Genomic DNA, 18,665 nt, shown 5'->3' on the forward strand with positions numbered 1-18,665 from the left:
TCATCAAGATCCTACAAAAAAGTGAAGTACATAAAAATAACAAAATTTAAGTGGGTCTAAATATAGGGTATGGGTAGGATATGGGTCTTAAGGGTCCGCGGGTAGGGTATGGGTAGGGTACGGGTCTGAAAAATTAAGACCCTTACCCTACCCTAAAAAAAACAGCATATGCCCATACCCTACCCTTACCCTATAGGGTCTAAAAAATAAAGATCCATACCCTAATTTTAGGGTAGGGTCTGACAGGGTCCGGGTAGGGTCCTGGACCCGCTGCCATCCCTAGTTCTCCACCTACCCTAATCTCCTCTGTTTCTCTTTTCTCCTCTCTCACTGTCTCAATTAATCTCATTCACGGCTTCAAACATTCTCATGTGAAAATTCAGTACAGAAATGCAACAAATCGCTCAACCCATCTCCTTAATCTCAATTCAACCCACATTTCTCCCTTTAATTTCACTAACCCACATACTCAAATCCAAAATCCACTTCCAAAACCAAACAATATCTAGAAAATACAGCAAAAAACGATATGGGTCACAAAGAATCTCACAACCTCAACATCAATTCAATCGCACACATTGCCTCCACTCTCAAGATTCTCCCAGAACCGCTGGATTCACTAGTCAGAGAATTCTTGGTTGTGGGTGGTGTTAGGTTATGATTCATATGACACTTACATAAATCATGCGGAAACAACCATTAACCCAGAAAACATATTATTTACACATAATCATTTAGCATAGTTTAGATGCATACTCTTTGTTGCGTGCCTTCCCTAGCTGCGCCCGAACCGAACAAGAACAAGTCTTTTAGGACTCCAAGTGTCGTCCCTCCGTAGAAAGTCCACAGCACGTCCGGATCCGCCTTAAGATTGACCAACTAGAATCGCCCTTAAGGTACTCAGAAAATTCGGCACTTTTGGGGCAAGATGGGTGTTTGAATTTTTTCTCAAAAAACTCACTTTTGAATACTTTGAAACTTATGTATAAATTATGACCCCTAGGCCTTTATTTATAGAGTTATGGAAAAGGAATCGTAATCCTAGTAGGATGCGAATTAATTGGAATTAGAATCCTACATGAATTCTATTTAATTAATTTATCCAATTAGGAATAGACATTTAATCATACACTGACTCTTGCAGATTCAGGAATCATGCATGAGCACAAACTCACACACACACGGCAGCCACAAGGGCTGCCCACGCATGCGAGCAGCAGCCCACGCAGCGCGGCCCACGCATGCGCGGCCTTGTGCGCGCTGGGCTGTGGCGTGCGTGCTTGCTGGGCGATGGCCTGGCTTCGTGCTGGGCCTTCGTCCGGCAGGCCTCGTCCGATGCTAATTCGTACGATACGCTTCCGATTAAATTTCCATTTCCGGAATCTATTTCCGATACGAACAATATTTAATATTTCCGATTCCGGAATTAATTTCCGTTTCGAACAAATATTTAATATTTCCGTTTCCGGAATTATTTTCCGATTCCGGCAATATTTCCGATTCTGACAATATTTCCGTTTCCGGCAATATTTCCGATTCTGGTAATATTTCCATTTCCAATAATATTTTCCGATACGTACCATGTTTCCGTTTCCGGCAACATCTACGACTTGGATAATATTCATATTTCCGATACGATCCATATTTCCGTTTCCGGCAATATCATCGTTTCCGGAGTATTCATTTCTTGCCTGTGACGATCTTAGCTCCCACTGAAACCAAGATCCGTCGGTTCCGAATATTCATAGATGGAGTATTTAATGCCATTAAATACTTGATCCGTTTACGTACTATTTGTGTGACCCTACGGGTTCAGTCAAGAGTAAGCTGTGGATTAATATCATTAATTCCACTTGAACTGAAGCGGCCTCTAGCTAGGCATTCAGCTCACTTGATCTCACTGAATTATTAACTTGTTAATTAATACTGAACCGCATTTATTAGACTTAACATAGAATGCATACTTGGACCAAGGGCATTATTTCCTTCAGGTGGCGGAAACCGCAGGAAGATCGGGTTCAAAAACGGAATTGTGGAGGCGGTGGCGGTGTAGGAAAAATTACAGCAGAAAACTAAGGTTTTGGGTACTTTAATTTGTTGAGTTCATCAAGTTTGGTATTATGGGTTGTTTTCGAGAAAAAAAAAGACAATCATGAACTGAGTTTCTGGGTTTTCTTGGTTTCGGTTTCTGCATTTGTTGTTTTCTGCTTGGTGAAAGGATGGAGGAGAGGAAATTAAAACTGGGTGTTGAAATTTTGTGAGATGGTTACCAATTGAGGTTGGCATGAGTGGTTAAGGGCCTCTTGCTCCTTAACCAAGGTCTCGGGTTCGAGCCTTGGGAATGGAAAAAATCTCAACTGGGAGGGATGCTGCCCATCGAAGTACCCATGCAAACTCCCACGGGAGATTACCTCGCCGAATGGGAACTCCTCGTAGTAGAACAAAAAAAATAAAATAAAATTGTGAGATGGGTTGATGAATTAAGGGCTAATTCTTTGAAATTTTCATTCATAAAAAAGAAGAGGTAAAAGATGGATATGGTGACCCTCAAAAAAAAAAAGATGGATATGATGAAGAGGAAAATAAGAGAAAATCTACTTTAAGAAGAGAAAGAGAGATTTATTTTTTTGTGCGAATTGAGGTTGAGAAGAATATAGAAGACATAGTTTTTTTTTTTTTGTGTTTTAATGGCGTCTTTGAGGAGCTAACACGGAGAAGGAAATGACAGGGAGGAAGCTTTAAAAGAAACCTGCCACGTAGGACAAATGACCTGATTTTACAGGTCACAATTTAGTGAGGTATGTTAAAAGAAAATAGGTGTCAAAGGTTGGATCAACTAGAGATATTTCATTAGTGGGACTGTTATTGGAAGACCGGCCAAAGGTTGGATTATTAAAATTAAATTTTCTTTTATTTTATAAAGGTGATGAAAGCATACATATTGGGGAATTCATTTCCAAGTAAACTCCCATTTACCGTTAGATCTATGTTAACCATGTGCAAAAAAAATCACCATCCCTCTCTCACTACCCACTTTCTCACTCATAATTTTTCATTTTTCCCATTAGCAAAAAAAACCCCTCATCCCTCTCTTATCCATGAGCAAAATAAAAACTCATCACCCCTCTTTTTCTACCCCTACTTCTCTCTCTAATAACAACAATAATAAAAGAAATAAAAAAACTAATGAGTAATTAAGTTTTTGGTACATATAGTTGTAAATAAGAAAACTAGAGAGAGAATTGGAAAACAAATTGAGTTAAATTATATCAAAATGGATGTCTATTTGTATATCTTAAATTTTTATAAATTATGGTAAATTTATTTTATTTTTTTATGAATCAGAAATATAAACAAACGTTGAAAAATAATCATTACATGATTTTTTATGTCATGCCACATGACGGATTTAGATTGGGTGAATTTTTCCACTCCAAATCTAAAAAGTTCCCATGCCAAGGGGGTTTTTGGTTTTGCACTCCCCAAAGTGCAAAATTTTCGTACCCCACCCAAATTTTGGCTTTCCCCCCTTATTTCTCCCTAATTGCAAAAAAAAAAAATACACACCATTAACAATGCTCTTATTGCATTCAGTTGAGTGAATGCATGATTAGCTTCACGATAGACGGAAAGCAAATGCCATCGAATAGAGAAGTACCAACTTATCACCTTATCAATTGTCTATTGGTTCAATGGTAATTGGGGTTGGACTTGGTAAGGAAGATTGCGTGTTCGAACCCCCAAAAAAATCAGGAGGGGATTGGAACCTATCAACCTAGAACTCGCCCTGAATCCGGATTAGCCTTAAGGGTGAACTGGGCCGTAATTTTTTTTGTGAGGGGGTGGATACCAAAGTGTCAACTTAAATCTTTTCAATTATAAGCTTTTTGAGACAATACTAAGGGTAAAATGGTAATTTTAACTCATTGAGTTTGGCCCATCAAAATAACATGTTGCGGAGAAGGATCTTGATACACTGGCATGTTGCGGAGAAGGGTCTTGATATCTTCTACCCCGTATAATATTATGTAATTTCGAAGGGACGAACCATGTGCTTTTAGTCGCATTGATAACAAGAAGGTTATCGCCTTATATTATTAAATTGTTGATATTGATTTTCAAAGGTTCTTCCGCATAATATAGGCTGGTGCCGATGAGGAATACTTCCCAAAGCCATCAAAGTTGAGCTTGTAGACCCCGGGAGGTGGTGGATGGGGTGAATATCCAACACAATCGTTACATTCCATACAAATATTTTTTAATTGGTGCGTAAAATACCAAGAAGTTTCCTTCACATGAGAATTGTGAATTGAGAAGACTTCCTATGCCACCAAGGCACCAATAAGTGAAACCAAAAACCTTGTTTACGAATTTACGTGTACCAACAACTCTTTATTTTGGGCATGTATAAAAAACAATCAAAATATCAGATTTTTTTCTGGTACCAAAAACGTGTGCGTTCACCTTCGTGTAAACTCGTTAGGGTTTGCTCGAGCTTCAACAAATCTTTCTTCTTAATCCCTCTCCAATATTTTTTTCCCCAGCAATTGAATTCGCTAAACACTTGATCATATCACGACATTGATTATCCCCAATTCAATTCGAAAGATTTCTATCTAGAGTCGCAACCTAGCTGAATCCAAAATTTCCGGATTTTTTTCCCCAAGTGTTGTTGAATTTACATTCAAATTTCGTCAATCAAGATGCCGAATTTCCTGTCCACATTGAAAACAGTTGCAAGGAGCAGATTGCTGCGACATAACAATGTAAAACCATTTATTCGACATCGGAGTCGGACATTTGATGCCGGGGAGATTGGAAATTATGTTCCAGTACGATGTATGAGCAGCATTGCTGGAATTGATTGTTTTTCTTCTAGGAATTTGATTCATCGTCCTACGAATTCGTTCAATTTTAGTGAGAATTTGCAGAAGAGGGGGTTTATGGGAGTTGGAGATGGTGAAGAAGGAAATGCTCTATCTAAGGTTCATGAGGAAAACATTATCATTGGGTGAGTTTAATTGAACTTATTATTACATTTGATTTTACTATAAATTGAAGGATGCAATTGTTAATTGTTGGATGCATAAGATTTCTTTAGGGTTTATCTTGTTTAGAATGCTAAAACGTTTGCATTATTGTTGTGATGAAATATATCGGATGAATAATTGGGTTGTGAATTTTGAAGTAAATGAAGAGATGCTGGAGATCAATGTTTAAGCTGGGATATGATGTAATGTGCATGCTTTTCTTCTTTGCCATTTTTTTCATTTGAAGTTCTTGCTGTAAGGAAGAGTAGGCAATCTGTAAGTGCTTTACGATTGCGTTCTGTGTGAAATAATGCAATTGGTATAAGATCATTTACAGTAAAGCTGTGTATTAGGGTAAAATGCTGACAGAATATTAGTTGCCAATAGCTAACTTCTAGGGTAAAGCACTGTAAAGTAAAGCCTTTCTCATCATAGTTTATTTGTTCATTTCTTTGCATATCTATGATGTTTTATGGACTGAAGAATGAAATAAATCAAGATTATATTTTATAAACAGGTACTCCCCTGAGCAACTGTTTGCTGTCGTTGCAGCTGTAGATATGTATGAAGGTTTCTTACCTTGGTGTCAAAGATCAGAAATAATTCGGCATCATCCTGATGGATCATTTGATGCTGAATTAGAAATTGGTTTTAAATTTCTAATTGAGAGTTATGTTTCCCATGTAGTATTGAACAAGCCAAAGTACATTAAGGTACATTTTTCATTGCACCTAACTTCGAATTTCCTTATACTGACTGCACTTGCCCGTCTTTTTTGGGGGGTTGTGATATTAATTGCCTTTCTATTCTGTGTGGTTTTGTTATAAACTTATAATTGAATATGCACTGTGGAAATACAATCTTACATGCACGTGGAAGACTCGATTTTTAGTGTTGACTAATGGGTCTATAAACTCTACATATGCAGTCCTAACTCTTAGTTCTGTGCAGCAATATTTTACGAGTAAAAATTGAGTTTTACTTATGATGCGTGGTTATAACGATTAGGCCTTTGGAACACTTTTATTTGTGAACTCATAGGGCCAAACCCGACCCCCGCCGTTCCAAATTATAACCTATCTGAATCTATAAGGGTGCGGAGTTGTTTTTGAGGAAGGATCAAAATAACCAGAGAAATGAGGTAGTAAGGAACTAAGGATTGTGGGCCCAAAGGAGAGCATATTGGGGACTCAGAGACGGGTGCTAGAGGACATAGTTCTGTTTTTTTTTTCTTTGGAATATGTTATTATTGCATGAATCCCCATATCTATTCCTTCCCCAGAAGTTACGAAGACACCTACCTAATACCCTAATAAGAGGGGATAGTTACATAAACTAGGATAAAATAGCTGGTCAGATGTCATGAAGGCTCGGATCTTTTCATATTTGAAGAGATGTACTTAGTTGCTTACTGTGGGATAGAAAATTTATTGGCCCTAAAGGGGTAAAAAATTTCAAACAACTGGCCCTGTTTGAATCATCTATGTCATGAGAATAAAGCATTGCTCCTGTTTGAGTCATCATTTATCAATCCATCCATACATCTATCTATTTATCTTTCTATACCTTGATGAGAGATCTATCTATGCCTTTTGTGGATAGAACATTTAGTTTCAGGTAGAAGTTAGTTGTAAAATGAACTCTTTGACCCTGTTTGATTGATATGTACTGATATGTCTTTGTTTATAATACTTTCAGACCACTGCATCTGAAAGCAACCTTTTTGAACACTTGATCAACGTATGGGAATTTAGGCCAGGACCAACTCCAGAAACATGTAACCTTTATTTCTTGGTTGATTTCAAGTTCCGTTCACCTCTTTACCGGCAGGTTATTACCTTTCTTTCATTTTATTCTGCTTGTTAAACTTGTTTAGGAATTAGAACTTCATTTGTTCCAAAAGAAAGCGGAATTGTCACACCTATATTTGATTGTGATGAAAAACATAATGCTGCTGCCTAAAAAGGATAGTGTCTTCTTCTTTGCAGGTGGCATCAATGTTCTTTAGGGAGGTGGCCACTCGATTAGTCAGTTCATTCATTGACCGCTGCCGTTTGATATATGGGCCAGGGGCAACTATTGAGCAAAATGCATAGGATTTTGGAGTAAACTTGCCCCTCGTGATAAGTCAGCTCTAGGTCATCTCTGGAAATATAGTTGCATCAAGTGAAACTTTTAGGAGGCTTAATGCATGAAGTTGTAACCCTGCATCTCATTCTTTAGAATTTTGTTAGTCACAAAATTGTTTCTTGAAGTATTATGGAATTATTCTAAAAATATGAGGTTCAAAATCGAAGCTTGTTAGTTGTTCAAAGGTGTATTCTTCGATTCTTTTCCTTTGGCTGCTGAGACTGGAATGAACTCCTGTCAAGGCTTCTGAATTCTGATGTTCACAGGCAAAAAGAAAAAGAAAAAAAAGAAGTAAAATTGGCCTCAATCACACCAACAATGACTCAGATGCAGAGAGTAGCACAACCTTAAACCGTTAAACGGGTACACTCAGCAGGACAAACTATATAGTTAGGGTGCAATGTGTGACATATGTGACATGACACAACAAATTGCAAACTTAACCATTTTGTCATTCATTGCATACGATAATGTAGTACTCCGTATATGTCATGTCTTGCACCCCAACTATATAGTTTGTGTTGTTGAGTGCACCCTCAAAATTTGTGTTTGTTTTCTGCACTCAAGCCGTAGTTGGCGTCATTGAGGCAAATTTTGCCCGTTTGAATTTTATGTCCCCTACTAGTGTCTCATTCCTTTTCCGACTCCTCACTGGTCCACTCAAATAAATTCATGTTCGCTGCCAAATCCAAAAAACCGTACCCGTTTTCGCAGTACATTGGGCTGTCTGAATTATGGAAACTTGCTTCACTGATCATCATCTTTTCTATGTTGGAATCATGGGTTTTGATTCCGATCACGTCTAAGCAACTTTTTATTCAGAGGTTTTAAGCTATACACATGAGTTGTTTTTAATGGCAGGGATGATGAAGGAACTCCACACAACACGTACAATAAGTAAAAGTATTTGGCGTAAAAAAACTATAAAAGTTACAGCCTAAACTATATAAGTATCTTGACTAAAACTATATAAGTACCTCCCTTGAAAGTCTAAAACTATAAAATTTCCTCAACTAAGACTATGAAAATACATCCCTTAATATTATAAAAGTACATTTCATGAAATTATAACACTATAGAAGTATTTGAAATAAAACTATTAAAATATCTGGCCTAAAATTATAAAGTACTTCCCTAAAGCAATAAAAGTACATTATCTGAAACTATAAAAAAATATATATAGAAATATCTAAATTAACACTATAAAAATATATGGCCTGAAACTATAAAAGTAGTTGAACTAAACCTATAGAGTAACTGCCCTAAAACAATACTACAGTTTTGGGCTACGTTAATTAACCTCCGTTTATGAACTTTAAACTAGAACATATTACATACACCCGGGTGTATGATACACCTCACATTTTTTCTTTACATATAATGAGAAAAAATGCAATAGAGACCACTAAAAGGCATAAAAATACCTTGTATATACGGTGCATCCGAGTGCACCTAATAATTTTCAACTTTAAACGTGTCTAGTCACATTCAGACTTTAGGAATAAATAAAAAGAATGTAAATAAATCTAATATACGAAGTAGCAGTAAAGAATTTACAAGGAAGACTTTTCAATTAAAATGGTAGCCACCCAGCTAGAGCTGTCAAAAATCGACCCGACCCGAAAACCGACCCGAACCCGACCCAAAAATACTGGGTCCTGAACAAGATTTTGTGACCCGTAACCCGATTTTATCCGAACCCGAACAACCCGAAAAGGAATGGGTCAAAACCCGACCGAACCCGTTTTAGACCCGACCGATTGAAAATCATTGTATTTATAGTAATAAATGAGATTATGAGAAAATTTAAGCATAAAAGACACGTTGTTTTTACTATTGTTCTGTGTAATATGATTTTAATTTGAATTATACGCCATTTTATGATTGAATTTGACAAAATATAAACTTTCGTAGGAAAATTTGTTAAGTTGTGCCAATATTTTGTATATTTTTCACCTAAATTAATGAAAATATAATGCGCGTTTTAAAATCTCTCAACCCGTTGGGTCGACCCGAACCCGAAAGTTCTGGGTCTTGAACAAGCATTTGTAAACCCGAACCCGAAAGTGACCGACCCGATTCAACCCGAACCCGAAAGTAAATTTTTACAACCCGACCCGACCGACCCGTTTGACAGGTCTACACCCAGCCCACCACAATCTATCAAAATTCTCAATGTTGAAATAATGCTTATTATTCGTATCTTAATCTTCCTTGTTTTATTTTATTTTATTTTATTAAGTACTTTCTATTAGAATGATATTTTCCTCGTAAAATTACATTTTCCTACGAGCATTAATTTTTTTCCAACTATTTACAAAATATCCAATATTTATGCAACCTATATAAGAAAACTAATTCAAAACCCCCAAAAAACAAATAATGTGATTCCATTCTAAATTAACCAACCCATACTAAGCTTAAACATTTTACATTCCAAAATTTCAGTCTACAAAATTCTCTCTCCTCCGCGGCTTAAGCAAATCTTAAGCCTAACACTTAGCCCAAACACCATGTGAAAACGATGAAATGAGGTGGTGAAACGGGCCCCACCACCTCAAACACCTCAACCCTCTTTACCCACTAACCAACAGCCACCCCCTTCCTCCGTCTTGGGCGGGCCGTCCGGTTTATCCTTAACCCGCCCCACCCTCATCCGGATCCTCCTCCCTCCTTTTTCCTTCACCCCCCACCGCGTACATTATCCTCCACCCCTCTCTCAGATCTACCATTTTCTCTCTCCTCCGCTACCTCTTTCTCTCTCCTCAACAATGGCCTCATCTTCCTCTCCGCCGCCGTACCAACAACAATCATTTTCAGATTACCCGGAACCTCCGATGGGAATCCCCCTCCTCTTACCCGCACCAGCCCAACCAGCTCATACCTCTCGCCGCCTTCCTCCGCCGTGCTGGACTCCTGATGAAACCGCCGGTCTAATTGACGCTTACCGTGACAAATGGTACTCTCTCCGCCGTGGGAACCTCCGCGCCGCTCACTGGCAAGATGTTGCTGATAACGTCCACCGCTTTTGCCCTCACGTTTCTCCCCCGAAAACCGCCGTTCAATGTCGTCATAAGATGGAGAAGCTTCGGAAACGTTACCGCGCTGAGCTGAATCGGGCTAAGTCTATCCCTCACCATAAGTTCGCCTCTTCCTGGGTTTACTTCTCGAAGATGGATTTCATGGAAAAGGGCGATTCCGCTCTTCCAGCTGGGGGGAGAGGCGGCGGCGGTGGTGGTGGTGGTGCTGGTGGCAGAGTAGGCGGTGGTGGTAAGGCTGCTTCATCTATTTCTCCTGTTGTTGTTGCTGATGAGTTTATGAATGATGGATTTGGTGATGATGATGATGATGATAATAATAATGATAATAACGATTTAGATGACGATGATGAGGATTATAACGGTGGATCTTTCCGAAAGGAAGCGAAGGAATTTCAGAGGAATGGGTTGAGGATTCGTATCGCCGGGAATTCTAGGAAGAATTATGGAGGATTCGATGAAATCCCTAACCCTAAATTTGGATTAAAGTCATCAACATCCTCAAGGTACAATGAATTTGGGTCACCTCCACCTCAATTTGACGATGGAGTGAGGTATTCAACGAGATTTGCAAGGAATGGGAGCAATGGTGGGGTTGGATCATCATCTGGGATGGGGAAGGGAAAAGGGGTGAATATGAATATGAATATGAATATGAATATGAATACGATGAAGAAGAAGAGGAGTGCGTTGAACAGAGATGGGGGAAGAAAAGAGAGAGGAGATAATGTAGCAATGGCAATGGTGGAAGCCATAAGAGTATTGGGAGAAGGGTATGTGAGAACAGAGATGACAAAGATAGAGATGATGAGAGAAGCAGAGAAGTCAAGGATGGAAACCGAGTTGAAGCGAACTCAGATGGTTCTTGAGTATCACCAAAACATTGTTGAAACTTTTGTTAGAGGATGGTCTAATCACAAGAACAATGATAGTGATGCCTAATTTGGAGTATGCTAATTCTGAGTATATTCAATCCGATCCAATCCAATCCAATCCAAACTCTGGTAAAAATGGAGAGCTTTTTGTATGCTTGAATTGCTGTATGTTTGGGATTTTTGCATTTTGTAGTAAGAATGTGAGATGCTATCAAAGGGAACTTGTGTAGTTATCGGGTTGTTAGTATTTTGATCGCGAATTGCTGCATTTGTGTAGATTTGTACGGTTTAGTGTAGTGTGTAGCTTTTAATCTGTAACCAAAATTGTGTAATGATTTAGTTCTACCTTATGTTGGTTCTTTCAACTTGTTTGTGTTGTGAATTTTGCAACTATAATTTCTAGCTAGTTTGTCCTTGGAAACTTGTTCTGGAAAAAAAAGGTTATTTTACAGTATTCGAATTGGAAACTTCTTACAATTGGGAAAGTTTCAAGACTTGTTATACACAGAAATTGAAATGAGCCTTAAAAGAAATGGTTTTATACAAGCTTCTGTTTGTCGTCCCTTGTGTCACGTGTTGACATATTCCCGATGCTAAGGCCCACCTTGTCCATATGAGGCAACTCCCATGACCTTGTATGCCTTATTGATGCATGTATCTTGGTGCAAGTTAGTATCATTGCGTGTTGTTTCCTCTACTATTGTGGTGTTCAATGCTTGTTGCGCATATGGGGTAGGCTGGCCTGGATCAAGCCTCGGGGATTCAGGCGCCGCGCGGGCGGCCAATAGACCTGTCCATGACACTTGGCTGTGTTCTCGTTGGCTATGTATTGGGTTGGGTTGGCTTGTGTTAGCTATTCGAGGTCTGGTCACATGTTTCAGGTTGGACCGAACCTTGTAGATCAAGTTGAGGAACCTTGTAGAGGTCCGAGCTTGAGGTTTTGAGCAGAGTAGAGGGAGATCATGATCGTACAAATTATACTATGTTTGGGGTTAAAGTATACAGCTGGTCCAACTGAATTGTGATTAGAGTTGATGACTAGAAATGTAGAACAATGTTGTGTAGTCTTTATTGCTTCGAAAGTTTGAGATATTGGCAAAATTTCAGTTACAAAATGCAAAACAAGCAAAAACGGGATTTGGCCCATGTAGGGGTCGAACCTGCGACCTTGGCGTTATTAGCACCACGCTCTAACCAACTGAGCTAATGGGCCTTTGTCGAGAGTACTATTTATAAATTACACTATTTTTATCAACTAATGAGTAAAAAACTAAAAATGCTAAAAAAAATATATGGCCCATGCAGGGGTCGAACCTGCGACCTTGGCGTTATTAGCACCACGCTCTAACCAACTGAGCTAATGGGCCTTGTTGATACCATTTATTACAAATTACTAATAATAAATTTAGCAACTAATAAGTAAAGAAAGTAAAAACTGATCAAAAAAGGAAATAATTGGCCCATGCAGGGATCGAACCTGCGACCTTGGCGTTATTAGCACCACGCTCTAACCAACTGAGCTAATGGGCCATGTTGTCTTTGATAATCATATGTTGGTTAGATTCTTAAAAGAAAAAAAAACTAGAAAGAAGGTTGCCAGTGTTGAACCATTGCCGTTAGCACCACGTTCTAACCAACTGAGCTAATGCTTAATACGAGGGCAGAGAGGCCCATATCAGATATGTGCCTCCAAACACATATTGAGGGCACGGTGGTCTGTACCATTATTTTGAAATTTTTTGATTATCATATTTGATAAATGAACAACAATTTTGAACTTTTGAGTACCATTTTTGAGCTTATGAGTACCAATTTTGAACTTTTGAGTACCATTTTTGAACTTATAAGCATCATAGTTGAACTTATTTTGGTATGATATATTTTTCTTAAAACATACTCCCTCCGTCCCGGAATACTTGACCTGTTTTCTTTATCGGGCCGTCCCTTAATACTTGACCTGTTTTTAAAAATGGAAATATTCTAACAATATTATATTATTTCTCACTCCACCCCTATTAACCCACCTACCCCTTACTCCATACAAAAAATAATTAAAAATTCAACCCCTATTCTCTCCCAACCCCACCCCTTCACACATTTCACACTAACTACATTAAAATAATACCCCACTATCAACTACTACCTATTAAATTAAATGAGTCAATTCAAGTCCCTTAAACTCTGTGCCGATCAAACTGGGTCGAGTATTCCGGGACAGAGGGAGTATATGAGATTGGGATATAATTCCTCTCCTTAAACTACGCCTCCTTAAAATTGGAGTGTATTGGCTACTAACCACTAGCTCGTCTGCCTCGTGGGCTCCGTGTTTCAAGTTCTTTGAGAAGATTAGGCCCAACCAGCGGTCCACGGAGCTGCATTGGCTTTTTACTATTTATGGTAATTGGTACTTGATAATGGTGCATTTGTTGATGTTAAATACTTTGTTCACTATTATCTGCAACCATTTTGTGCTAGGAACTGATTCAAGAAAGATCGGTTTTTTCTGCTTGACAAAAGAATAGATCAACAAATTGATGTGACAAATGTTTTCAGATCGAAAATCCATACAAATTTATTCGACACTGGGTAGCTTAGATCCACACAGATGAAATCATGTCCAACACATTAATTAAAATGCAATTACAAATTCAATGATAGGATAATACAATACACCTTGTACTTTGTTGTAAAAGAACTCAACAAATGTACAAGCCACAGAAAGAAAAAGAAAAACAAAAAAAAACTCAAGTAAATTAGAAGAGGTTGGTTATCATAAACCAAATTGGATAGGCGAGCAAAAGGATTATGCCAACGGTGTTGGATGCCCCGTTAGCCCTTGTGAAAGAGTTCCTAAACCCTCCTGATGCTCGGATGTGTTCTTGCAGCAAGTAACATCCGATTGCCAAACATACTCCTGCGCCAATCCAACCACCACGAGCGTAGTAGGTAACCAAACTCGGAGCCACCACTATGATGATGATGATGAAACCTGGTAGATCAAGCCAATCTGCAGAAATAAATCAAGTATTAGGTTTGAACTATGATCATCAAATTATCCATCCAAATAAGCAAAGTAGAAGTCGTATTTTGTTCTTCAATGTTAGTAAGTGCATATGGCTTACAATTTAACTAAATAATAAACAGGATATTGCCAAAGTATTCTTCAAATTAATGGGTGAAAATCCCGAGCTAGTAACCATTAACTTCCTACTCCAGTTCCTAGTACAATCCTTTCAGCCAAAAAAGAATGCAAGATAATTCTTCAAAGGCTGTTTGGGAGTTGGAAGACTTAAACTTGGAGGTTATTCATCAGTAATCACTAATCAGAACAGGACAATTATAACGCCCATTACCAAGAGATATCAATCTTGTAATTGGCTTTGTTGATCGTTCATTGGACAATGGACGCGAAAGTAAGGCTTTCCTTTGTTATGTAAAGTTTTGAACTAACCCTGTAGAAGAGAGTTGAATTCAAGCTAGGTAGTCGAAAATTCAGAGTACTTCACTCTTTTTGTAAATGTCAGATTGAGACATGATCACTGATCAGTCAACTGAGTGGTAGAGATTTTTTTAGAAAATTGAACTCCAGATTGTTGTGTACTTGACACTTTCCAGTTTAAAATATGTCCCTAAAACTTTCTAGAGTAATACAATTGAAATATAATATGGAATCAGATAGTTCATTATGCATTCATTAAGTGTCTTGGAGATTAATTTGAGTCAACCGTGAGTCTAGGAGGTAGGGTAAATATAAGAGATAAATTCTTCTAACAATGTTGAGACTTTCTACCAATGTTTAGTAAAGGTCTGACGAACATTGCTTATATAAGTTATGATTCAATGTTTGTGGGTTGATTAGAGGAACATTTCGATTGTTTTTTTTAGAGTATAAATAGATTCTACCTTCAAGGCTACACAAAAGTCAGAGAGACAAATCTAACCCAAAGGACCCGAATGGTACCAAAAGGGCAGAGGATGAAGTATTAAATGACCGAGAGTAATTGGTACTTGTAGATACTAACCATGAAGCAATGCAGAAAGTACACCCATAGAAAAAGGTAAATTTACATGTTTATCTAACAAAATAAATCCTAGGAAAAAAAGTCATATCAAACTAAGATTTTGTGTGAAGATGTATACCAGGGTATTGTTTTGGAAAGAAAACGCGCAATATGACAGTCACGAAAGCAATCCACATTCCAACTTCTCCTCTGCATTGCCAAACAAATAGGTAAGTAAGGGACCTCAAGATAGAGACCGCCTTTAAATACAAGGTTACTGTACAATGTACATTGACCTACCTCAGAAGGTCGAACACCACCCCAGGAAGACTGAAGAAAATATAAGGAACTAAGAGTCCGGTGAGGATCTCTGTCTTCCAGTTTGTGCGATCCAAAACCAACAAATAACTGCAACAAGAAAACTCGGAGGATAAATATTAAGTAAAATCACCTCTAAATTGAGTGACAAGAACTGTAAAGAGTATAGTAAAACAAGTTGCAGATGCTAAAGGTTCCATTTGAGCAATTAGTTAGACTGCAATTCACAAAGACAAGAGAAACAAGTACGCAGAAATACTGGCACTTGCCTTCTATTGCTTTGTGACGGGTAGTTTACTTGCTTACTTGTTAGAGTAAGGTAGAAATCTTGATAGTTAAGAAAAGTCACACGACTACAGAAATCGGTTCAATCCATAAGACTTTCAGAAACCCAAAGAGCGGTTGAATCTATTTAGTGGGACACAAGTCAATTAAATCTCATGACACAAGATTTGAATAGATGCTACTACCACTTCACCTCATATACAACTATACAAGGCTACAAGCCTTCAGCTGATTTCCAATTCTAAATTGCCTCACATTCTTTTTCCAATTAATACTGTGCAAAAGCTTATAAATTCGTAGTCCTTTCGACCAAATGCTAATTACTCAAACGCTATTCGGATGGAAAAACATCAAATCAAGAACTACAAATAAACTAAGAGGACAAAAATTAGCAACTTGTCAACATGATCAATTTCACAAGTCATAAGTCATTAGTCATAATTTGACGTTTTACCATCAACCCGGTTCCGGGTTCGAGTCTCCTCCTCCACCCCCCTATCCCTCCCCCCGCCCTTGGGATAACCCCCACAGGAATTCTCCTGAGATTGGAGCCCTGTGGGTCCCACCATGTACCTAAAAATATGATCAAGGTTCAGAACTTCAGATCAATGGGATAATTAGCTAATTTCCCCCAAAATAAACTTTGTACTTGAACAGCTAGATTAAATCTGTTGTAACAAACATCAACATATTAGAGAAATACAGCACAAATTAACAATACCCTAGCACAACCCATTTGAAGTCAGTCTACGAGATCATCAAATAAAATGAATGAACCCAGATGAATTCTCAACAATTTAGATGAACCCATTAAATCAATTCAACTTTTTTGCATCCGAAATTGCATAAAATTGTGGAGAGAGAAAAAAAAGAGTAAGAGAGAGAAAGTTATACATTGCAGAACAGGAAGCAATCCATTGAAGAATAGAGGTGCCGATTCCCAAACCACCAAGCTTGATAACATCAGAAGCAAACTTCTTTGTAGCATTACTAATCTCCTTAAAATCTTTACTGATCTGACCACTTGGGACTTCGTCCTGTGTCTTCATCCTCAAGTAATCCATTTTTCCTGAAATTCAACAAACACAGAGAAGACAGAAATGGGGTTCAAAAACAATTACAATCGGGAAATTCAATCAAATTTATACCAAATTTAATGCAATTTTGAGAATTTGTTTAAGAAAAAAATGAGTTCAAAATTGTTGCCGACCTGTTTGTACTGTTTGAGAGTTGCTGTTAAGTCAAAAGATACAGAATGGGTAGATATAGGCCATATAGACAGATCATTGTAGGCTCCATGTAGTAAGCGTATAATTTATTTATTTTTTAAAAGGGAAAGATATCCGAATAAGCAGAGATACAGAATCATTCTTTCGGATTAAGTACAATAATGCAGATATAATAAAATCGAATAAAAAAACAAAGAGATTCAACATGAACTCGAACCTCCCTATTACTCTAATCACAGCCACGCATTTGATAAATAACCAACTTAACCCGTTAAGTTATTAGAATTGATAGGAAACTCGTAAATAGAGATGGCCAACGTGGAGGGTTGGGTTGGGTAAGTCGTGGGTGGATTTGGTTGACACACGACCCGTCTCAGTTAAACTAGGGTGGGTCGAGTCTTGGGTTGTCGGAAAAAAGGACACAATATATAATAGGTCATGGGTTACGTGGGTCGTGGGTCGAGGTGGATTGTGCGGGTCGATGGGTTACGACATATTTGATTTTGATGGGTCGGATGGGTTTGGTGGGTTTGATGGGTTTGGTGGGTTTACATGAGTATTAGGAACTGATTTGGGTCAGGTGGGTTTGGACGACTATTAAAGCGTTAAAATATTACAAATTTTGTATGAACTTAAATTAATTAAAGTTTAGGTTATTCACTTACTCACATAAATGTGGTACTGGTTAATGTGTATTTACACAATAAAATTAGAATTTATTAACATTTTAAACATACAAAATTGTTTAAATTGGATGGGTTGGCGGGTTGGGTTCGTGTGTTGGTTCGTGTGTTGCGGGGTTGTGTCGGGTCCGATGGGATGGGTCGAAATGGGTTGTGTTGAAAGAATTCGACCCACAACACAACAAAAAAATATCCGAATTGAACGGATTGTGTCATGGGTTATCAGTGTATCCGACCCACATGACCCACTAAGCCACTATGGATTGTGTCAGGCTGGATAGGGTCAAACCCGACCCACTAGCCATCTCTACTCACAAGCCCGATCCATCAACCTTAAAATATTAATACTAGACTTTAGCCCGTGCGATGCACGATTTCAATTAAATTGTTCTGTTAAAATAAAACTCATACGTATATCAACTGCTATATTTTATATATTAGACTAAATTAATTTTTTTATTATTTTTGATTGAATTTCATTTTAGATTTATTTTTTAATTATTATAGTTATTGATTTTGGATGAAATTGTATATAAGAAATATTAATAATTATTTAATAAAAATATTTACGTGGCACCTAATTATTTATCTACGTGGCATTCGATTTTTTAATTCAAAAATCATTTTGAAGTCTTATTTTTCATTGGGTGAAACCATTAGATTTCGTACGTGGCACTCTAATACTCCGTATTGGATTAATGTTTGATTTTGGAATGAACTTCTTTTTTTTGAGGGAATTTTGGAATGAATTTTATTTTAAATTAGTGTTTGATTTTGGATGAATTTTATTTTAGATTTATTTTTTGACTAGTATTGAAGCCCGTGCGATGCACGGGTTTGTCAATTTTTATACATCTTTGTCTTATTATATCATCGTATACAAATAGGTATGTTATAAATTATGCCTATAATACAAAGTTAAAATAGGTCATTTTTAAAGTTGGAGTACAAAGTGTTCTTAATATTTAAAATGTTTATGCACCCGAGTTGGTATATTATGCGTATGTTATTGTATAGAAAGAAACCTCTATGCTATCAATTAGACTATTCTATCTACTCCCTCCGTCCCGGAATAC

General features: G+C 37.7%; 3 protein-coding genes and 3 non-coding genes across 7 annotated transcripts; 2 read left to right on the forward strand and 4 right to left on the reverse strand.

Moving 5' to 3' along the window:
• Positions 1–4,359: 4,359 nt before the first annotated feature.
• LOC110790380 (uncharacterized) lies at positions 4,360–7,344 on the forward strand. The gene is made up of 4 exons (XM_021995165.2): positions 4,360–5,011; positions 5,548–5,743; positions 6,729–6,860; positions 7,019–7,344. Exons 1-4 carry the CDS (start codon positions 4,704–4,706, stop codon positions 7,124–7,126), a joined length of 744 nt encoding a protein of 247 aa, XP_021850857.1. The 5' UTR covers positions 4,360–4,703; the 3' UTR covers positions 7,127–7,344.
• A 2,155-nt stretch (positions 7,345–9,499) lies between these two features.
• LOC110790381 (trihelix transcription factor ASIL2-like) lies at positions 9,500–11,438 on the forward strand. Of its 2 annotated transcripts, XM_056842307.1 has the most exons (2): positions 9,500–10,430; positions 10,539–11,438. In XM_056842307.1, the coding sequence occupies exons 1-2, from the start codon at positions 9,932–9,934 to the stop codon at positions 11,138–11,140; spliced, it is 1,101 nt and encodes a 366-aa protein (XP_056698285.1). In that variant the 5' UTR covers positions 9,500–9,931; the 3' UTR covers positions 11,141–11,438. The 2 variants fall into 2 exon arrangements, with proteins under 2 accessions (XP_056698285.1, XP_021850858.2); XM_021995166.2 differs by having other exon boundaries at positions 9,503–11,438.
• Positions 11,439–12,212: 774 nt separating this feature from the next.
• TRNAI-AAU (transfer RNA isoleucine (anticodon AAU)) lies at positions 12,213–12,286 on the reverse strand. Its single transcript has one exon. It is a non-coding gene; the product is annotated as a tRNA-Ile (tRNA).
• An 80-nt stretch (positions 12,287–12,366) lies between these two features.
• TRNAI-AAU (transfer RNA isoleucine (anticodon AAU)) lies at positions 12,367–12,440 on the reverse strand. Its single transcript has one exon. It is a non-coding gene; the product is annotated as a tRNA-Ile (tRNA).
• Positions 12,441–12,529: 89 nt separating this feature from the next.
• TRNAI-AAU (transfer RNA isoleucine (anticodon AAU)) lies at positions 12,530–12,603 on the reverse strand. The gene has a single exon. It is a non-coding gene; the product is annotated as a tRNA-Ile (tRNA).
• Positions 12,604–13,594: 991 nt separating this feature from the next.
• On the reverse strand, positions 13,595–17,041 carry LOC110790382 (cold-regulated 413 plasma membrane protein 2). Its single transcript, XM_021995168.2, has 5 exons — positions 16,888–17,041; positions 16,572–16,746; positions 15,375–15,482; positions 15,214–15,284; positions 13,595–14,080 (listed from the first exon to the last, which is right to left on the reverse strand). Exons 2-5 carry the CDS (start codon positions 16,739–16,741, stop codon positions 13,827–13,829), a joined length of 603 nt encoding a protein of 200 aa, XP_021850860.1. The 5' UTR covers positions 16,742–16,746; positions 16,888–17,041; the 3' UTR covers positions 13,595–13,826.
• Positions 17,042–18,665: the final 1,624 nt, after the last annotated feature.

This window comes from Spinacia oleracea, chromosome 4 (assembly GCF_020520425.1).
Source record: "Spinacia oleracea cultivar Varoflay chromosome 4, BTI_SOV_V1, whole genome shotgun sequence".
Taxonomy (NCBI): domain Eukaryota; kingdom Viridiplantae; phylum Streptophyta; class Magnoliopsida; order Caryophyllales; family Amaranthaceae; genus Spinacia; species Spinacia oleracea.

Coding starts and splice junctions, on each gene's coding strand:
- LOC110790380 (XM_021995165.2), top strand. CDS start 4,704: ATGCCGAATTTCCTGTCCACATTGAAAACAGTTGCAAGGAGCAGATTG. Junction 5,744..6,728: donor ACAAGCCAAAGTACATTAAG/GTACATTTTTCA, acceptor TAATACTTTCAG/ACCACTGCATCTGAAAGCAA. Junction 6,861..7,018: donor GTTCACCTCTTTACCGGCAG/GTTATTACCTTT, acceptor TCTTCTTTGCAG/GTGGCATCAATGTTCTTTAG.
- LOC110790381 (XM_021995166.2), top strand. CDS start 9,932: ATGGCCTCATCTTCCTCTCCGCCGCCGTACCAACAACAATCATTTTCA.
- LOC110790382 (XM_021995168.2), bottom strand. CDS start 16,741: ATGGATTACTTGAGGATGAAGACACAGGACGAAGTCCCAAGTGGTCAG. Junction 15,483..16,571: donor ATTGCTTCCTGTTCTGCAAT/GTATAACTTTCT, acceptor TTCTTGTTGCAG/TTATTTGTTGGTTTTGGATC. Junction 14,081..15,213: donor CTTTCCAAAACAATACCCTG/GTATACATCTTC, acceptor TTATTTCTGCAG/ATTGGCTTGATCTACCAGGT.